Consider the following 23,260-nt stretch of genomic DNA (forward strand, 5'->3'; position numbering starts at 1 on the left):
GTTTGACAGATGGCAGTACACGACGGTAAAGCCAACTTCCCTCAGCAACGCCACCTGTCTTCAAACACGGGTACTTATTGATCGACCCTCGTATATATATATATATATATACACACATATTATCACGTTTTGGGCATATGTCACGCGGCAACTAACTTCATGCTGTATTGGATATAGCGAATTTATTCCACATTCGCTCTTACAATTACACAACTTAGTCTCACAATTACTGCCATCGGCAGTATCACAAATACTTCTCCTGTTTTCATTCACACCAGCGAATGCTAGACTGCAACTGACTTCGGCGACTTCACGATCCACACTGACTCTCCTAATCACACTCTCTGGTCACATACTGCTCAGCCAGCTTTTTACACCATTCCCTGTTGCCTCGTGTTAGAGCGGTATCCTCTGTTATGACACAGTGGGAAGTGCTGTTACATCACCGCGGGGGAGGGGGGTGGAGTGTTGACTGGTCTGTTACCATCACAGTGACAGCACTCCAATGTTGTTACATCACCGCTGGCAGGGGAGGGGGGGTGTCCTGTATAGCGCAATATGTCACACTGCTCCTTCTTTAAGGATGTTCATCCCGAATAGCCTAATGGTGCATCCCCATTCCTTTTGTGTGAAGGCTGTTCTTACAACGTTTTCTTTTTGTCCAGGTACTCCTTTTGCGGTCACTATTCTTCGGCCGTTACATCCGCTCCCTTCTTAGGATTGTTCGTTGCGAACAACTCCATTGTCCAGTGTTTGTCGATCCCATCGTTTCACATTCATTCGTCTCAGGTTTTTCTCATTACTGGTCCCTCCTCTGCTTGCAGGATCTTTTTACGTTTTGGAGGGGGTCTACACCTCCACAAAGTCCATTTTATTATTTTTCGTAACCTGCTGGAAGTACCAACTACTTGTTTCGCGATCTTTCCTCTGAAAATCAAATTGACGGTCTTCTTGCTTGTTTCTCCACTTTCCAGGTGTGATCGCTGTTCTTATCCACACCCTTCAATGCAGTTCACGGTTTCCCTCTTCTTTCTCACGTACAGCGGCCGCTTGCCGCCTCAGTCCTTTGTTCGTCTTTTTCCTTTATGGTGCGTCCATAAAGTTTTTCTGAGCAGCCCTACTCCCTGGGTTGCTCGCTCAATCACGGCCATGGTGCAGTTTCTCCCAACGATGTTTTCCTTCTGTCGTGCCACTTTTGCACGGCGGCTCGTCCCTCTGTGGGCAATGGCCAATCTCTTCTGGGATCCACACTTTTCCTGTCTTATCCTTCGGTTCCTGGTGGCAGCGCTCCACTGCCGGTTTTCGGTCCCTATGCTGTTTCTTCCCTAAGGACCTCTCGTCATTCTGCCGTCTCAGGTTTCCTGTCCAGTGAGGTCAGCTGTTCTTCTTCTAGACGTGGCTCCATCTCCTGGTAGGCCATCATCTCTTCTTCTTCTTCCAGATACGCCATACTGGATATAGCAAATTTATTCCACATTCGTTCTTACAATTACATAATTTACAATCTCATGATTACTGCCATCGGCAGTATCACAAATACTTCTCCCGTTTCCATTCACTCTGGCGAAAGGTAGACTGCAATTGACTTCAGCGACTTCACGATCCACACTGTGTCACTCCTAATCACACACTCTCTGGTCACATACTGCTCAGCCGGCTTTTTATACTGTTCCTTGTTGCCTCGTGTTACAGCGGTGTCCTCTGTTACGTCACAGTGGGAAGTGCTGTTACATCACCACAGGGGGAGGGGGGGTGGAGTGTTGACTGGCCTGTTACCGTAGCAGTGACAGCACTCCAGTGTTGTTATGTCACCACTGGCGGGGGAGGGGGTGTCCTGCATAGCGCAATTCGTCACAATATTTATTTATTTATGACCTTACAAATGTCTTACAGACACCTGAGCAGCTACTATATAAAAAATTAAATGGAAATCAGAATTAAATGCTCCGTTAGTACCTCAATTAGGCTACAACTGCTTCCTTCCAAATCCTTTTCAAATTCACTAATTATGTTACCCGTTGAGACTATAACGAGATACTAACAGTATCACAAAATAAACCAGAAGAAGGAATAGAAGTATCAGTTCTAAATCCACAAACAAACCATGACCACATATGACAGAACAGAATTCTTAAAAACTTGTTTCACTTCTCACTTCGTGTAATGTAATATACCTTGTCCCGCCTCTCTGCAGTCAATATTGAAGTGTGTGTCTGTGTTGCACTTCACTCCTTTCTCGACTCCTGGACCAAAGATGTGCACCTTCGCAGCATTAGCTGGTTCTGACACAAACACCCTATGGGGACTGTTATGAGTTGCTACACCACCATAGTTCACCTGTATGTCAGGGCAAGAACAGGTCAACAGACTACACAGGAAAGTACAAAAGTTTCTCATGGGAAACAAAATGACTTACTAATATTATGGAATCCAAAGACTCATAACTTTAGCAGCAACAGCCCACTATTTAACCATACCCTAAACAAATTCAAGAAAGATACCATCACCACACCTTATCTGCCTCGCGCAGAAAGTGATGCCAATTAAAAACTCTCCTCTGTGTAGAGGAACCTTAGCTGCTCTCCCAGTCATCATAATGTTTGAAAAGAATCAAGAAATTTCCTTTGCACTGGTTATCATTTAACTTAAATTCTTCTTCTTGCCATGATGCATAAGAAATCAGCTTTCTACAGCCACTTGCAGCAAGAGAAAAGAAATATACAAATTACAATCTTCTATAGACTGTGTGATGAAAAATCAATTTATCTGTAGCCATAAGTAGGATGCATCAATTATGAAGAGAAACCTATAAAGTCAGAGAGTGAATGACATTTGCAGAATGTATAAAGCTGAGTATAAAAGGTGTACGATTTACTGGTAGACTGAATCCCGTAACTGATACAGCACTCTTCTTGCACAAATCCACTAAAGTAGCTGACAATTCACACCTGCTTTCCACTTAGTATAACTCACCCCATTTTATAGAAAAGCCTCGACGACCCTGTTTCTAAGCATGATTCAAAATTATGAGAATGTTTACACAGAAACTGAATGTGAACAGCACAAATTTCATGCCTAATAGTTTCTTGCAGTTCTAGCTAAAGGCATAGATTGTTCACATATACTTTCTCTCTAAGTGTGGCCCACAAATAAATATATAAGAACATAAACTGGGTGATCTCAGAGTTCACACTCCTTGACTTAAGACTCATTAACAAAAGACTTCATATAATGAATCCACAGAATTGTTCACAATTTGTACTGTTGCAGTATCTTGCACAAATTTCCCATGTAAGTTTACTTCATTATCTAGTTGATCAAAGAAAGTTGACAGAATCAATCTATATGTCTGGAATTTACTGCTTCATATAGAAACATGGGCCCAATTATTCCCGGTGCACTAACTGCACACCAAAGTCAAATGTTCCAATCATGCAATCACACTTCATGAACAGAATGATGGTTATTTATGCAACCACATATGCAGTGAACCACACCCAGTTAAAACAGAACGAAAGTTCTAGGTTAAGAAGTCCATTCCTGAAACCAGCTACAGTATTGCAGCATGTCTGCTGAAAGCCAGAACAATTTAATCAGCAGAGACAGCCACCGTGAGGTAACAGCTCTGCAACCATATTTCCAAGACTGCCATGTCTCATGACCACTGCCACGCTCATTTGTAACAGAGGAACATGTCACATATGTGTCTGCAGTGCCTTCGTGCAATAATAGAAGATTCGCAAGTAACAATGTTGCCACACAGTCTGCCACAAAATGGATGGTGCTGGTACAATGGAATGCATGAAATAGTGGCATATTTGCTCAAAGCAAGAATTGTGGAGCCAGAAAAACAGCTGCTGATAGAGAAAGGCTCTGAAACAACATTTGTTTATAGGCCAAAGCCATGAAACAGATGAAACAAACGGCCATTGCTAAACAGCCACTAGCGCACCAATGGACTGGCCAAGTAGCAATCTATTAGCACCTGCTCACACTGGTTATTCGCTAGCAGATTTTCTTTTTTCTTCTACCCTGAAGATGGAGGTGATACATTCCTCCAAAACATCGGTTAACACAATATCTACACAGCGCCACATCCCAGAAGACTGCTTTCTTCATAGTCACCACCATGAAAACCTCAAATCTCACATCATGTAATATTATACACATTCCATAATTTACAGCACTAATCAGCATTTAAAGGAGGAGTTACAATAAAAGTGCATAAAGAGGAACAAATATTTACCTGCACTGTATGGCGTGAGCCAGTCTTGGGGACATATTCTGCAGTGTATGTACCATCACCATTACTACGAACATTTACATCAATGTTGTTGTAGTTGGCATCAAGGACTTGGACATCAAGAGGGGCTGATCCTGCACGTCGTGTATCAATTGTAAACTGCGCCCGTTGGCCTTTACTCACTCCATCACGCTGCACACCAGGACCAAAGCACTCAACCTGTATTAACAATGAAAGATTTTAGTTTGGGAAAATAAATATGGTGATTGCACACAATTTTGTTATAATCTGTTAACTGTTCATTTTCACTTTTCCAGGTTAATATTAATACTCATCTAGGATGTAGTTAATTACAAAAACATTTCAATATAACCATAAATCAGATGAGTAAATTTTGAGTTGCTGTAGTTTTTGTTATCACAAACATGGTTAGGAAGTGGCCAACTGGCTAATTTTTTTTAATTCGCTTAGTGGGGGATGGAGTCCAGCTGGGTCCACTCGGCACAGAGGACATTGATTGGCCTATTGTACCTGCCCCAGGTGATTATGATGATGAAGAATTTGGTGGAATGAAGATTGGCAGGGGAAACCGAAGTACTCGGAGCAAACCGGCCCCAGCACCACTCTGTCCACCACAAATCTCACTTGACCAGACCCGAGATAGAACCTGGGCCACCGTGGTGTGAAGCCAGTGACTAACCGCTTCAGCTATGGCGCTGCTGGCCAACTGGCTAACTCAGGCAGTTAGTCACTGGCTTCCCACCACGGTGGCCCAGGGTTGAGCCTGGGTCTAGTCATGTNTAATAATGATAATAAAGGGAAAAAAAACATGGTTATGAACCTTCCAATCCCCTACAAGGTGGAGAAATTATTAACCAACCGAACAGTTGTCAGTCTATCAGAAGATTCTGTTCCACAGGGTGAATAAATACGTTTTAACACCTCATGTGACACAAAAAATGACCTTCTAATACTATACAGAGAGTGTTATAGTACCTACAGATTATTTTCAATACAATGAACTCCTACTACAGTGAATTCCACCAACTACAAAATTTACTTAATCAAACATTGCTGGAATGAAAATCTGTGATATTGTACTGCCAGGTATTACTATACTAACCCACCCTAGTTTATAAGATCAAGAAGTTATAAAACTTAACTTACAATTATTGTGCCATTTCAGGCTCAGCCCCTTCAAAGTTTCTTACCCAGTGGATGCTAAGTACATTCAACTGGTTCTGTCAAATTTACAGTTGTAATGCAGTATTTCCAAACACTGATTTAAGTGTGTTATTAATAAATGATGGTAACACAATCTTTAATAACAACAGAACATGGTAATAATTTTATTAAATGATGACCATAGAAATGCTCATGAAAATTATAACACATTTATTCTAGGATATGCATGCATTTAAAATATAAGTAATAGGAATAAGCATCAGAGAGACGTTATAATAAGTGGACTTGAGACTTTGAAGTTCTTAAATCCTAATAACAGATATTTCACAATACACCCACAATATAATTTCAGAATGTAAACTTGAAGAAAAATAATACACAAGCCACCAGTCATGCTAAATTCCAACACAAAACTGTGAATTTTGAACCTCATATTTTGAATATTAAGTTACTTCATTTTGTATATCACACATTGAATACACAGTGAGATGTTTATTTCTAAACAACAGAATATCTCTAATGTGAATTTAATAGCATCTTAGTGTATGCATAATGACAAGAGTATGTTAAATACCAGAGATTATTAATTTTCACCTTCCATACCTTATCAGGGTAATAGTCTGTACTTGGAAGAATCTGAGAAATGTATGGTGATTTTGGAATATCCTCGTTGTCACACAAGATGTGTACAGCATATTCCCCTGGGGCAGTTGGATAGTATCGCACGTCGGCAGAACCATCACCATTGTCATGACAGTCAATTTTTGCCTGTGATGGACCCTCAATACTGAAACCTGTCAAAAGAATCTAGCTTCAAATATTCATTATGTACTTTCAAAGCCAAGAAGAATATAAATTACAAATGTCTGTACACAGGTTTTGAGTTAATGACTATCACAACATTATGAGGTTGTTATTAACAACACTCTCACATTCAATTAATATGACAGACCACAGTATAACTCCATGAACTAATGCCTGTATTAATACACTAATTTCTACATCAGTGATATCAACTTCTCTCTGGTTTTACTTAAATAACACCAAGTCATGAAATATTAACAAGGAATTATCTACAAAAATTCTTAATAATTTATAGCCAGACTTCATAATTTGAATAAAATACTTCTACAGAACATAATGACTGCAAGCTTAAGAAAAACTTTCATAGTACAAAGTGAAGAGTAATGGATGTGAGGACAAAAATCTAAAACAAAAAAAAAAAAAAGGCAATAATTTTAACTTGCTAGTAGAATATCTCATGATAATGAGGTCCAGGTTCCAACTCTATTCCATCAGTTTCCATATTACAGGCTCTAAGAACCAGTTCAAGGAAGAAAATAATAGTTTATTATATTATAATTAAATCATATAGTAAATGTAAGGGCCCAAGAACAGATAAATAATAAATCAAAATTAAAATATTTTTCTACAAAATAAACTTCAGCAGAAATTTTGGAAAAAAGAAAACTTGAATAAAAAACTGCATACCTAGAGCTCCAGTTTCTCCATTTGTTTCCACGGTGAAGAGGGCAGGGTACCCCACTACACCACCTACCAAGCCTGGTCCATATGCATGGATTCTGGTCTGCTTGTACGGACCAACATTCACATCAAATGGTGATCGTGGAATCTCCTGTCCAGCAAATGACACCATCACAACATGTCGCCCTTCTTTGCGAGGATGGTAAACTGCTTCATAGGATGTGCCATCCACTTTACGAATCTTCACTGGTTCATTTACCCCACCTGCACCAACCAGCAAGATGTTCTACATAATGTCCCTGACCTGGCAAGCATATGGTCACTTTATGCACTCACTACAGTATTACTTTACAATATAGATGGCTCTTAAGAAATACGATGGGGTACCCAAAAGAAACCGAACTAATTTTTTTGTGGGCAGAGCTTTTGTAGTACTGCGTTTTGCCGCTATGAGCGCATAGAGCTAACATTCCTGAGTCGATAAGCTGACTTACCGTTGCTTCAGAAGGTAAGGACTAGTTTCGGCAGAGTTTATAGTGACAACTGTTTTGTGTGATCGTCGTTTTCGCAATGGCTGATTTTCGTGAACAGCATGCGGCAGTGAAATTCTGCTTTTTGCTCGGGAAAAGTGGAACAGAAACCCTTTGAAATGTTAAAAACGGTGTACAAGGACGATGCTATGGAGAAAACTCAAGTGTCTGAGTGGTTTTCCCATTTCAAAAATGGTGAAATGTCAATTGATGACAAACCTCGTTCTGGTCGTCCTTCCACGGCCCGAACACATGAAAATGTTGAAAAAATTCGTGAAATCATCAAGGAAGATTGACGACGGACCATTGAAGAAATTGTGGAGCTGTCGGGAGTGACTTGGAGCTCAGTTCAGCGAATTTTGACAGAAGATTTGGGAATGAAAAGGGTGGCTGCGAAATTCGTGCCATGACTGCTGACTGCTGAACAAAAACAAGGTCGCGTGGAAGCATGCTGTGCTTTGAAAGAAGAGTCCCGAAATGATCAAAACTTTTTTTCAGCGTTTTGCTGATGTTGCTGAGGTGAAGGAAAAAACGACGGAGGCGCTGTCAAGCATCTCAAAAGATGAATTTAGACAATGTTTTGAAAAATGGAATAAAAGACTAGACAAGTGTATTAGTGTAAGTGGAGAGTACTTTGAAGGGGATTGAAGGTTTGTGCTTAAAATTTGAATAAATAAGTTTAAAAAAAAATAAGTTCGGTTTCTTTTGGGTACCCCCTCGTATATTAAGAAACTAAAAACTGTTTAGAAAAATGTGAACAGAAAGGATGTTTGAAGTTAAAGAGGAATGGAAAATGTATGTTCTAGAGTTCACTCAGTGTTCTTAATACTTACATTAATCAGATACCTTTAAAAAGGCCGAAATTATGAAAAATGTACAAAACATATAAAATATTACCTTCATTCTAACATATTTTATCTACTCTATATTTTTGGAGATAAATATACAGGTTTTCTGAAACTCTGACATGACAGTTGTCTGGACTCAGAGTAAAGGAATTAACATTACACAGTATTATATGCAGTGATTTTCAGAGCTCCCTTGCATATAAGATTGTGCCTAAAGTTATTGCATTATTAATTGTGCATCAACGAATATCTAAATATGTTAAACCTTTCTGGTCAAATGTCGATACATAATCGACATTGTGACTGTGCTTCCATGAAGAAATGTCGATATATTATCGACAAACTATGTTTCATGTCATATTTCGGTCATACGTCACTAGTTGGCGTTGCAGACTATACCAACACACGCATGAATGTTTTGTATGCCTCCTTCTGCCATCTGGAAGTCATAATTTGAACTTCTTAAGAATAAATGCCATTTATATATTACGGTGTGTCACGTGTTAGTAGCATCCCTTTATGTTCAGCCTAACCAAGGCCCTCCTGATTGAAGAAACTAGATATAATCCCTTGTGTGATGGGGATGAAGCATCTAGTACTGATATGTTCAGCGAAGAACTCCATATTGACTATGATGATGAGATTAAGTTGGAAACTGAAGGATAAACTGCGAGTGAAGAATTGAGCAATGAAATATTGAAAAATGAGTGTGAGAGTGAAACAAGTGTTGTGACGTGTTGGTGGGTGGTAAGAGGTGACAATGGGTAATGATGCATGTGGGGAAATGATGCCGTCAAAAAGACAAGAAAGTACATGGAGTGATAAAACATATAGAGAAACAATTTAAGAAAAAAAATTATGCCAGGTAACATTGTAATAGATGAATCAGCAGTTGGGTTCAAGCACAAATTAATTTTCAAAACTTATAATACAAAAAACCAACGAAGTGGGGCATCAGATTATTTGCATTAGCTGAAAGTTACACTGATTACATTCACAGTATAATTCCAAATTACAGAAAACTTACAGGTGAAGTATAACTTACCATACTCTGAAAAACAGTTCATTACAAGAATAGTTCTTTTCTTAATGGACAGACTATGACTCAGTGTAGCTGGTACTGAAGACTACCACTATTTCACTGAGAGATATTATAGCAGTCTTGAGTTGGCCCCAGAATTGGACAATTGGCATTTAAAAACCCCTGACAACTTGGTTGCAGAATTTTTTCTAAATGCAATGACTGGAAAAGGTTTCACCCATTTCTTTGATGAGAAGCTGATGACATTAAAAGGAATTACCTTGACCATGAAAAGTGAAAGCACTTTGATATCTGCAAATTTCTGTGGTGAAAAAAAAGCGTAACCTTTTCCTCATCAAAGTACACTCTGTATTTCCTTTTGACATAATCATCGTGAAAGTGGTATTTACCAACATAAACAATAACAAATGTTTCTTTTGTAAGCTTGACAAAATGTGCAAGTACCTGGTCCAATAACACGCACTTCTGGGCTTCCTTCTCCTGCTCCTTCTGTGTAAATCTTGAAATCAGCAACATCGCCTACCCGTACTCCACTTGGCTGCAGACCTCGGCCTGAGGCCCTCACCTTCTTAGCATCTGACACTAATAATGAAACACAGCATTATGAAACTAAAGAGGATGTGTCCCATACATGTGCCACATCAGCTCCAACTACTTAATTTCCTCAATTTGAATACAAAATTTTCACATTTCAGTTTCTGAAATCTGAGTTCATCTTACATTTAATGGCATCAAAGAATTATCATACTGTAAGACTGAAATGCAAGGAAAATCTTCATATCCATTACACTAGTCATGGGACAGAAGACAAAGATAGCAAGAAGGGAGACTCTGGAAATATTTATATGTATTTCCTTTTTAAAAATGTAATTATTTGTGACAATGTATAAAGCACCAGACTGGGGATTGCAGGCTGAAAATAACAAGCAGTTTTACTCGTAACATGGGAATACATAAATGATTTTTAAACATATTTTCCTTGAAAATTTGCATACCTCCTCTGCATTGATATCCATTTACTGTAAATTAAAAACTAATATTGTAAAGTTACTTTTTTACTTGAGATGTCATATTGAAAAGAGTTAGAAACTGTTTCTTCTTACATTCCTTTAAATATTCACTGTGTGGAAAAATTCTTCAAATAAGAGTCACAGATTTTATGATAGGCATTAAAATAAATGCTCTGCAGCATCTGAGCACATTATGTGATTAACAAAGTGTGAGCAACACGCATGGCTCAGTGTGTGCTCAGGTAGGTATCAAAAGGTTTAATCCTAGAAGCCCAACACATTTCGAACTAAGCAACATACCTGGTGCCACTCTCACCCCATAAGGGCTGTTGGGTATGGGTTGTCCTGCAAAGAACACATTGACAGAATGCAAACCAACGACTGGGGACACATATTCACATCGCCACACATCTTGAGAAATAGGACGCACTTTCACTGGCACTGTGTTTTTGTGACCTGATGGATCAAGAATGATGACTTCTGGAACTCCACGACCAGCATCTGTCAGAACAATATATTGAAAACTCATTTTAGAAACCCCAGGGTTAATATGAATATATCTACTTACAATTTCATGCTTTATTCCAAAAAATAAAAAACAAAAACAGAAAAATGTACAATTTTTAAGGTACAATATGAGACATATTTCAATTTTCACAATACTTTCTACCTGGCCCTGATGTTTCCTTCTTAGAATAACTACCCAAACATGCACAACCATCTCCTGGGCTTTACAGAAATCCCAAATGCTGCATACCTTTGGTAGAGATGTCAAAGTATGTTGGTCGGTTTATCATTACACCATCAGGCTGTAACCCAGGTCCTGAAGCTGTAACCTTGCTTGGATCACCTGCATGACCTTCCACAGCAACAGTGTAAGGAGATTTTGGTATTTCACGTCCAGCAAATTTTACAGACACTTTGTGATTTCCTTCCAAACGAGGAACGTAAGACACACTGTATGTCAAATTACGATCCTTATTGAAACGAATATCAACCTGAAACCAAATCACCAACAACAACAACAATAATAATATGCTACTAACATCAATAAAACATGGGACATGCTTAAAATAAATGCAGCAAATTATTTCACTGTAACCACTAATTTTAAGACACCATGAAATGTTATGTCTAAGCCATCACACTAATGAACAGTGACAACAATATAAGACATGTATATGTGAGGGACTGTTAAGTCAACCCAAAACATGATGGTATGGCAGAAATTACGATTAAAGGCAAACTTTTCTCTTCTAAATATTTTACTCTTTACATATTAACCTTCCACAGCCAAAAGAAATATCTGTATCTTGGTATTCTTTTTTTGTATTTGTATTTATTAGTCCGCCATAGATCCATAAGAAATTACAATTTCAGCAGATGTAGTTACCGTCAATAAATATATAGTCAGCCTTGCAAAATTCTACTTGTCCAACAATTACATGATAGAAAAATATATGAGAATAGCTGTGCAATAGGGCACATTGTCTAAAAAAATTTCACAACTATGCAAAGTAACATGTTACAATTAATGCAGGAAAAAGTCAAACATAAAAGGCAAAAGATCATATATACATAATATTTCATATAGACCAAAAAGATTACAAAATGGTTAAAAATTAATATCATAAAACTTCTCCAAATTATAAAAACAATTAGAAACCAGACATTTTTTTAAGGTTCTCTTAAATTTTTAGGTGACCCAATCAACTCTAAGATAAGAAGGTAATTTGTTGAAAATTTTAATACTGGTAAAATATATGCCCTTTTGATATATAGTTAATCTCGAAAGAGGAAAATGAAGATTTTCACCTTGTATAGTCTTCACATTATGGCTATCATAATTTGTAATAAAAAGTTTTTATTCTTTACAACAAATAATAAAATATAAAAAATATATTGTGATTTCAGTGGCAATATTTCCAATTTTTTAAAAAGAGCCCTACATGAAGTCCTATTTCCATGACCTGTCATTATACATACAACTCTTTTTTGCAGCTTAAAGAGTTTATCACTGCTTGATGATAAACCCCAAAATAAAATACCATAAGCTAAAACAGAATGAAATAAAGAATAACAGATCATTGTTAATGAAGTAGAGGACATATAGGGTTTAACTGCTCTAATCATATAACACATTCTGGTGAATCCCTTCATAAGCTTATCTGTGTGCAAATTCCAAGTCAATGTATCATCTATTATTAGACCTAGAAATTTAATATGGGAAACTTCAGTTATAACATTATTATTACAGGTCAATATAGTATCAGTTGATACGGTGTTGTTTGTATTAAATTGCATACAATAGGTTTTTAAAAAATTAATAGATAACAAATTTGATTTAAACATTTGTGCACTATTTGAAAATTCATATTTAATTTAGCGTTTATATTATCCGTGTTTCTGTCTGTAATTATTAGACTAGTATCATCCACAAATAAAATAGGCATAGATAACTTATTAATGGCCATTGGGAAATCATTTATATATAGCAAAAATAACAAAGGTCCCAGGACTGAATCTTGAAGTACACCATGTTTGATTTTAGACCAATTTGATGTTAAGATCTGACCACTTGATTTATCTTTTAAATTTACATGCTAGTATCTATTACTTAAAAACTGCGAAAATAATTTATTGGTTGAACTTGTAACTCCATATATTTCTAGTTTATGAAGAATAATATCATGATTTACACAGTCAAACGCTTTCTCAATATCACAAAAAATTCCCTTGACTCTAGATTTGTTATTTAAGGCAGTTAAAACCTCATTCAATAAGGCATAAACAGCAATGTCCATGGACAAATATTTCTGAAAGCCATATTGACTTGGACTAAGAATAGCATACTTATACAAATGATTCATCAGTCTGTTAAATATAACTTTCTCAACTATTTTAGAAAATGATGTTAGCAGAGAAACTGGTCTGTAATTTGATATTAATTTTTTATCCACTTTTTTATAAAGTGGCTTTATTATTGAGTATTTTAGTCTCTCTGGGAAAACACCAAATCTTATAATTTTATTACAGATATGATTAAGGGGCGAACTTAAAAGGACTGTACTCATTTTTAAGACCCTCAAAGATATCAGGTCATAGCCACAGGAATCTTTAGTTTTAAAAGAGTAAATGATTTTTTTAAGTTCTTCAGTAGTAACTGGTTTATTACAAATTTTTTGGAAATTTAAATTTTATTGCCTGTTCCATAAATGACAAGTAGTTCATTTCAGGTAAACTACCAAGGCTATTTGTTACTGAGTTTGCCAAAGTATCCGCTAATGGTAGGAAATATTCATTTATAGTTTCTGCAACATTCTGATTACAGGATTTATCATTTAACTAATCGGCATCATCTTGTTTAGTAGATTTACCTGTTCCTATATTTATAATTTTCCAGGTAGATTTCATCTTATCATGTGTTTTAGTACAAAAATTATATGCCATTTTCTTTGCTGCAGTTATAATCTTTTTTAATACTTTGCAATATTTATCATAATATGATTTAATGGATGTATTTACATTTTTTTCATCATTACATATAGCTCCCTTTTATGTTTACAAAATGTTTTAATACCTTGAGTAATCCAAGTGATATCATTCTTTAATGTAGTGTTTTTTTTTTCTGTTGGGGGGGGGAACTTGCATTAAAGATTCTCAAATAAGTATTTAAGAAGGAGTTAAATAAAAGATTTACATCCTCCTCCTCCTCAAAAATTTCATCCCAAGTTTCATAACTTAGTTGTAACAAAAATTCTGCAGCTGTAAAATCATCGATTTTTATATAGGAGTATGTCTGAAAATCTTTTTTATCTTTTACCGGAAGCACTATTTTGAGTAACTGGGCTTCATGGTCTGATAATCCGTTATGTAGATACGAGGCAGAATGATAATCATATTTGGAAATATCTATAAAGATATTATTAAAAGCAGTACTAGTGCTAGCACATATTCTAGTGGGAAAAGTGACAATATTTATTAGATTAAATGTTTCAAAAAGGGCTTTTAATTGTGTCACCCTACTTGTTTCTTCCAAACAGTTTATATTAAAATTGCCACAAATGATTAAATCAACTCTGGAATTATAAATTAACGGTAAAATCAGCTCTAAATCCATTAGAAATTTGGAAACATTTCCAGTTGGTGACCTATATATAGTTAAAATACAGAATTTTCTATTCAAAATATTTAATTGAATAGCACAAATCTCAAGATCTTTGTCGGTATTGTAAGTTTCCAAATTTAGAGCGGAGTAGTTTATGACATTTTTAACAAATACGCACACACCACCCTTCCACATCTGATTTCTACAAAAGTGTGCACCAAGAGAATAACTATCAATATGTATAGATTGAATTTCAGACATTGATAAATGTTGTTCAGTAAAACACAATAAATGAGGAGATTCAGATACAAAATGACATAAAATTTCATTAGATTTATTATGTAAACCTCGTATATTTTGATGAAATATTGACAGGTTCCTTTTGTTATAATGATTTTCAATGCACAGAGTGTCATGTTTTGGATTAGGTTTACTCTGAATAGTGATTTCGTTTAATGTCAATGAGTCAAACTCAGTATTTTTTAATTGTTCAAAGGGTATGGCATACCCTTCATGTTAGTGCACAACTGGATTTCAATCAAAGTAAGAAATTGTCTATGCAACTCCTATGGTACATATCAGTATCTCCCGACTTATAGGATTTTGATTTACATGAATTTTAGGTTACACTGATATTTCATACAATTTTCTTTAATTTATTCTTTATAGAAAAACTAAAAATAATGGACACATTGTCTAAAACAAAAGAATTAGTATGAAATTAGGTAAAATGAATTGTTTTAAGGTTAATAGAATTTTGTATTTTTCATTTGACATTAAAATCACTGAGGAAAGAACAAAAAAAAAAAAAAGACAAGTTACATGACCACTCTAGAAAATGCAACTACTGTGTAAATTCAGACTAAATTCCTGTATTTGAGATCATCATGGTAGTAGATATGCATATTTCAATTAAACATTCACAGTATCAGCAGTACGAATTTTTTGCAGAAGCATTTTAATGTAGAACTAAAATTGTTCTGTTTTTTACATATCTAATTTTGTTGTGTAGTATGTAATTTAGGTATGAGGAATTGAAATTTCTATCTACAAATTTTCTCACTGTAACCTGTGTGTAACATCATGTGCAGAAACAAATAGTGATGACCTACATGAACATGAAATTGTAGACTATTTTTTAATATGATTTATAAGTGAAAAATGGAATGGTAAGCTACATTGTGAGAAACCTGGCCATGAAAGGGCTAAGATGTATAGGAACAAAAAAGGGAGTACAAAATGAAGAATATTTAACAACATGCACTCACAGGTTCCAGTTGTCCATTGGGGTTTTCCACAGTGACATCAATTTGGCCTTTACCAGCAGAGAATGTTTCAACAGTGAAGTTTGCTGGTGCTCCAACCACAGGTCCAGATGGTTCAATTCCGGGGCCATATGCCCGTACTCTATTAAAACATTACACACAATACGTGTATACTGTGATGAAGAGTAAGAAGAATGGGGGGGAGGTAGCTGCAGTAAGAAGTTAAACATAACATTACATAATAAAAAGAAAGCTGTACCCTTCAGGAAGAGCGCCCACATACATATAAGAAAGATGTGCAGAAACTATAATAAATGCACAATTATCATCATCTTCAGTATCATCACGATTACTGCCAGTACATTAAGCAGATCACTTAACATGAAAAGTGATTTGGAAGAAGTACTGGAAGATTCAAATGAAAAGAACACCAAGAATAATGTGGAATTGCCCCAACTTGGCACCATGACAGTATACAGGTAATTATTTTTTTATGCTAGTGGGGTGGGACTAAGTCCCTTGTAGGCCACGCCATAGCTCAAGCGGTTAGTCGCAGGCTTCCCACCGCAGTGGCCTGGGTTCGATCCCAGGTCTGGTCAAGTGGGATTTGTGGTGGACAAAGTGGCGCTGGGGCAGGTTTCTCCGAGTACTTCGGTTTCCCCTGCCAATCTTCATTCCACCAATTCCTCCACAATCACCCTCACCTATCATCTGGGGCTTGTACAATAGGCCAGAAGTGGCCGCAGTACAAGGGACTTAGTCCCACTCCACTAGCAATAAAAAAAAGTCCCTTGTATTGCGGCCACTTTTGGCCTACTATACCAGCCCCAGATGATAGGTGAGGGAGATTGTGGAGCAATTGGTGGAATGAAGATTGGCAGGGGAAACCGAAGTACTCAGAGAAAACCTGCCCCAGTGCAACTTTCTCCATGAAAAATCCCACTTGACCAGACCCGGGATTGAACCCGGGCTGCCGCGGTGAGAAGCCAGCGACTAACCGTTTGAGCTATGGTGCAGCCCTAGTATACAGGTAACACTGAGGTAAAGTTCCATGCATTTTAGATCATGGCATGACACAGAGGTGATTTACCATCTTCAAACTGCTGACTTTACCACCACTACTCCACTTAAACATACCCTGGTAGCAACTACAGCAGAAATGTCTACAAGTGAACATTTTCCTTATCAGCATTTAATTTATAACCAATTTCACACACCTGTAACCTGGAAGCTTCCACTCAGATTCACAGTAAAACAATAGTGTATGCACAACACTAAAAAAGCACAAGTATGCTTTGAATGATGATGACAAATATATTAAAATTATAAAGATTCTGCCAATGATAATGAAGTGGCTTCATCTTGACAGAAACTTTTAACCTATTTCCTTAAAAATTAAGAATTATTTCACTCTTTGAAGCATTTCTTCTATACAATATTTAAAAAACTCAATTCCTACTTCAGAAACATGCTGTGTGTCCATTATGAAAAGCAACTCATTGATACAGTTTAAGGAAACAATCACTCTCTCCTAAGAATCATATGAAACACATAAATGAACTCTGTGGGCAAATGAAGAGCATGTTAAATGCTAAAAGGCAGTATATATACTAACCATTGTACCTTCCATGGTTGACACTTGAAGTCCTACAAGTTCAAAAATCTTCTAGTACTGTATCATATTCACTTCTTATTATAACAACACAGTCACCAGTATTTCATTATTACTTGTTTCCCTTGTCAATAGGACTACTCTTTAAACACTACGTATGTCTTTATCTACAACAGATTTTGCCATATGTGTGCCATCTTTCAATCATATAATTAAAATATCGTAAAATGAATGGATACACTGGTGTGTTGTCTTTGACAATAAAACAATATGGGCAGTCCATTATAGCAACATTTCATCATGCTTAATTCATAATAATTAATCAACTGAATTTAATTTGTGTTTCCAAGACAATGAATCTTTGTGCTGAAGCACACAGTAAGAAAGAATCCCATGCCTAACTGAACATTAAGCTACCTATTTAACTGCCATTCATATAATTAAGTCCAAATTACCCATCCTTATACACAAGAATCCCACAAAACACTAAGTTCTGATCAGCTGTAAAGTGCTATAATGAAAATCATGACAAATACTATTTCTTCTAGTAGTGTTATATGAGACAACTTTGATTGTTCATCAGTTAAGTACATTCAATATCAATGAATCTTAGTATGACAGACAATACAACAAGCATTTCATATCTGCCACACACAACATTATTTATGTGAATATGAAAACATCAAAAAATCAAATTGTTTTATGTTAAGATAAAATTCAGCACAAAATGTTAGATGAATTATTGTTTGTATCATCACCAGCAGTTTCAAACAGCCAACATAACAGCAAAAGGGAACAGAGCAATTCACTGTGATTCCACAGAGCACACACACATACAGTATATCAAATGGTGAAATATATATTCCATCATTTGGCTTTACACTGCACACCTAAAACTAATATGTATATATGACAGATAACATATAGGGCTTGAATGCTAGTGTACTCTTTTTCCAAAAGACCTGACTGTGACAGACCAACAACATTTAAGAACAAAATATTAACTTTATCTTCTGGTTCAAAAAATGTGTTGAAACATAAACTGTGTCTGCAAAATGTTGTCATTCTCTTATGTCTAACTGGTCTTTCTTCTTTAACTGGATTAAGTAATATCAGCCCAAGTAAACCATACAACTGAGTATTTATGGTGCAGAATATAAAAATAAGAATCAGAAATATGATACACAATGCATGCTGTTTCCCAACAGAGAATGATAAATATGTCTTCCTTTCCCAACACTATATCATCCCAATAATGCCAAAGCCTCCTCCTTAACACAGAAAAATCTTGACTCTTCATCTAAACTTATCACTATCAGATGAAACGCACAATGCTCTAAACAGAGCTTTTACTGGATGAAGTGTTTATGTTATAAAACACTAAAGCATACATCACATTTGAGAGGTTATACAGTGGCAAAATAACATACAGCATTTACTATGCTATAATTCTGATATTAATTATTACACATGGTTTGAAAATTAAACTCTGGGACTGAGTCCTTTATGCACATTTAAAAGTACATGTTAACATGTTCCAACTTGTCCACGTAAGGTGACTCTTCCATCATGTTCTCTGTATAAGGTCAGTCACTTCATGCTCGGTCATGTTTAAGATTCTGTACCATGCACATTATTGTAACAGTTTGTACTGATGGAACAAAGAGCAAACATTAAGTTTTGTTTCAAGATGGGCAAAACAGCCACTGAAACTGTACAACAGATAAAACAGGCTTACAGTTACAATGCTCTATCCCATACACAGGTTTTTGAATGGTATGGAAGATTTTGGGACAACTGTGAAAATTTTGATGATGACGAACACAAGGGACAACAAACAGCCATTTGAACTCCTGATATGATCAAGAGTTCAGGAATTGATTTCAACTGACTGTCAAATGACTCTTCAGATGATGGAAGTGGAATTAAAAATCTGAAGAGAAACAAATTGAAAAATCTTACTTGAAGATCATGGAAAATAGAAAGTATGCATTAGGTTTGTTCCGCACTGTTTGGCCAATGAACAGAATGCTCTCAGACTGCAAGCTTATCAAGAGTTTATTCAGTCTGTGGATGATCATTCCTTGCTTGACTCAGTTGTAATGGCTGATGAGACCTGGTGTTTCTACTATGAACCCAAAAAAAAAAAGATAAAGCATGGAATGGTGCTCTCAAAGTTCTCCAAGACACAAAAAAAATTCTGATTTCAAAAGTCAAAAAACAAAGTAATGTTGGTCACATTTTTCAAAAGTCAGGGGATCATTCACAAAGAATTTGTTCCACCAGGTCAGACAACGAATAAAGAATATTGTGAGCACACCTGAAGGCTGGAATAGCAGAGCTAGAGTAGACATTCATTGCTAGGCAACTAAACAGGTTCCGGCAGAAATGAATGTGCAAAACATCAGAAAAGTGGTGTTTTCTATGTGAACGGTTCCATGACCGTTGCTATGCAGTTGTGTGGTAAAAACACACCTCAACAACAGAGAGACTGTTTTTTTCCTGTGTGGTTTGTGCCGAGGGGTTATAAACAGGACAAAGAACATCGTTTGAGTCAATTGAGATTTGAGATGACAGCCTACTAGGATATGAGCTTGGGAGCAGAGGAATTGAATTGAGGAATTGAGGCATCAGAATTATTGAGTGCACATCAGAATAACTGAGTGCAGTATGGTGGAGCTGAAAGTATGGCCGCAAAGGGAAGACTTTGTCTGTGCTACAGTACCGTGATATTTGGAGTGTGCAGTTACAGTGAGACTGTTATAGTTCCTGTGTTAAAATCCATTGCCAGGGAACAACTAGTGGAGAGTGTAACAGATTGATGACACATGTGTAACAGTGAACTGTGAAGTATGTTATCAGCAATAGTGCTGTAATTGCCTGTAGTTCAGAGAAGTGTGTATAAGGTGTTAATAAAACCAATCCACACCCCTTCTAATAATCACGCACCCCTAAAACGTGACAATATTATGCGGCAGTATTGTCTTATTTGGTTGGAAGATTTCGTCAAGTAACATCTCAGTTTCATGAAAGAGGAAGCAGTTTCCTTTTGCATGATGGCATGAGACCTCACACTACAGTATCAATAAAGCAGTTTTTAGCAAAACAATGGATTTCAGAATTAAATCACCCCCATACTGTCCTGATTAATCCCCATCAGACTTCTGTTTATTCCCAAAAATAAAATCCAGCCTGAAAGGGAGAAGATTTGGAGACAAGTAGGACATTAATAGAAATGTAACAAAGTAATTGTTGGAATTACATGCACCTGAGCTCAAAAAGTATATCCAACAATTTTATGATCAGTCACAAAAGTGTGTGACATCTCAAGAGGATTATTTTGAAAAATATTGGAAGATATGTTCGACTTTAAATGTGATTTTCTTAAAATGTATGCAGTTCTAGAACTTAATTGTCTAACCTTGAATTTTCTGCCTAATATGTACCATACGAAATTTTTATTATTTATGGAGCATAATCTGAGAACATAATTCACCAAAACCCATTTGGAACATGAAAAAAATGCATTCGTGTTTAATATTTTCAACTACCTGTGAGTACAGATTTCTCCTAACTTCGTATATTTCTAGTTACTATAGGATTCTGACGATGGTGTATAACACACTGATATATTGGGTTTCTGGACTTATCCATCGTCCTGGTTTTTAAGATAACAAATAAAAACACGACGTTTCGGAAACTGGATCTGTTTCCGTCCTCAGGTAAAGGAAAAGGGAAACACCTATTCTATAATCTTCATGTTTTGTGACATTGGTTTGTCCAGTGATTGAGGCTAGCTCTTTCTAACGGACCCAACAGAATAGGTGTTTCCCTTTTCCTTCACCTGAGGGCGGAAACAGATCCAGTTTCCGAAACGTCGTGTTTTTATTTGTTATCTTAAAAACCAGGACGATGGATAAAGTCCAGAAACCCAATATATCGGTTCGTATATTTCATTTATTCTTAGACTTATGTCTTGTGTGACCCACAACAAGAATAACAGTAATGTGAAATACATCATATTATACCATTTTGTCAGTGAAAATTCACCAGAACAATGTTCTGACAAAGTAATATCATCAAAGAAAAGTTCCAGAACAAAAATCAGAAATGAGAAAAAAGTACAGTACACATTTTGAACATTCCCACACAAATGAAAAAAATCCTAAACAATGGAATTGGACAGCATACTCAAATACTCCATGTCAGTAGATCTAGACCCCATGTAATGTAACAACTTTGTAAGAAAGCCTGAAATTATCCCAAGTTAGGTCAGGGGCCTCATACTGCTGTCAAGAAGAGGGATCCATAATATGAATGATGTGTCAGCGTTCAACTTCATATGTGGAAAAGTTCTATCTTCTGGGATATAATGCCATGTAGTTCACCAAAGGTTAACTTTCAACAGACTACACAGTGTTATACATGTAAGACAGAAGACAGAGTCTTCATATCACTGCTGTGAGAACTGGCAGTGTTTCTGACATTTCGGAGATAACATACTGCCACCGTCCTCAGGGTCAAAGTGATAAGAGTGGGCGAGTGTTTGTATGTTTGTATGTATGTATATAGGTTATTGTTCTAACAAGAGACCCACTGGAAGGAGGTGAAGGGTAGAGCACAGTCCACACCAATAGGGACAAGGGACAAGGAAAATCCACTGTCCAATGTCTCCACAAGCCTGGACCAGGACACTGCCACCCCTCCCAATGTTCTGCTTGAAATGTGTACAGACACACAATTATTCACCCACCTTCCTCCATTCAATCCTGAATATGGAGCCATCACATATCTCCAAAACACTGCCAACATTCACACAGTGCAAAGACATCTGAACAGAATCAGCATCAATGCCATGAAAGCCGAAAATTAGTAACTGACACATTGAATCTATCAGTGTCAATGTAACTACTTTCTAATAATATCTATCAGAGTCAATGTAACTACTTTCTAATAATCATTAACTTACATTATTTTATATTTTTATTTTGTTCCCAACCACGAAATTTTTCAAGATTCACCAATATATGTACTAGCATATCTCACTCTTGCACAAAACTGTGTGCAAATGAGGGAAGGGGGAAGTAAAACCCAACCTGTACCGCACAGTTACTGAGGATGTCAATGATATCTCCCACATTAAGAACACAAAAGTTTGCTTCCTGTCACTGGATTATATTGTGACGTGTTGCACAATGGAGGACAACCCCTCACCCCGCCAGCAGCAACGTAACACTTTCGGAGCGTTGCCATTGCTATGGTAATAAGCTAGTCAACACTCCGCCTCTCCCTGCGGTGATGTAACATGGGATGCCGCCTTTTCTACTCAGCAGTAAACAACTCCCGACAGCGTTGCTAGCAACACGGCGCCAGACAACAGTGGTACCTATTACGTGGTTGTTTTCTGTGTTGTCCGGAACGAGGCTAAATAAGGAGCAGCGAAGACTATTCACAGTCAGTTCTCAAGTTACGAGTTCACGAGATAGTTCTCAAGTTCTCGAGTTACTAGTCACGAGTTAGCCAGGAAGTCAACCAGTCAATTGGAGTACAGCATTTGCAGTGTAGTATTTGTGATACTGCCGATGGCAGTTATTGTCAGATCGTTAATTGTGTGATTGTAAGAGCGAATGTGGAATAAAATTGCTATATCAAATACGGTGTGAAGTTATTTGTCACGTTATACACTCAACACGTGACAATATTAAGATGGCTTGCAAAGTATTTGTACTTGAGAAGTCACTCAAGGAGGCCAAAATTTCTGAAACAATGGAGATTTTTCAGTACTTTCACTAAGTTCAGATCCTAAGCACAACAGACCACTGTAGGTCAGGTGCAAGGGCTGAGAAGGCCTACCCCTCATACAAGATCAGATCCTTCCTAGCACTGAATAAATTTCAGATTGTTGTAAACTGAATCAATCATCATGCATATT

General features: G+C 36.7%; 1 protein-coding gene across 4 annotated transcripts in view; it reads right to left on the minus strand.

The window, feature by feature from the left end:
- The window catches only part of LOC111867150 (filamin-A), a 308,902-nt gene that overhangs the window by 193,634 nt on the left and 92,008 nt on the right, over positions 1-23,260 (minus strand). For all 4 annotated transcript variants that reach the window (XM_023856756.1, XM_023856738.1, XM_023856746.1 and 1 more), the window contains 8 exons: positions 15,720-15,858; positions 11,101-11,341; positions 10,644-10,844; positions 9,778-9,915; positions 6,920-7,177; positions 6,032-6,222; positions 4,247-4,462; positions 2,175-2,337 (listed from right to left, as the gene is read on the minus strand). In XM_023856756.1, coding sequence (XP_023712524.1) covers positions 2,175-2,337; positions 4,247-4,462; positions 6,032-6,222; positions 6,920-7,177; positions 9,778-9,915; positions 10,644-10,844; positions 11,101-11,341; positions 15,720-15,858 — 1,547 coding nt within the window. The remainder of the gene's footprint in view (positions 1-2,174; positions 2,338-4,246; positions 4,463-6,031; positions 6,223-6,919; positions 7,178-9,777; positions 9,916-10,643; positions 10,845-11,100; positions 11,342-15,719; positions 15,859-23,260) is intronic.

Source organism: Cryptotermes secundus, unplaced genomic scaffold, assembly GCF_002891405.2.
Source record: "Cryptotermes secundus unplaced genomic scaffold, Csec_1.0 scaffold277, whole genome shotgun sequence".
In the NCBI taxonomy this organism is placed as follows: Eukaryota; Metazoa; Arthropoda; class Insecta; order Blattodea; family Kalotermitidae; genus Cryptotermes; species Cryptotermes secundus.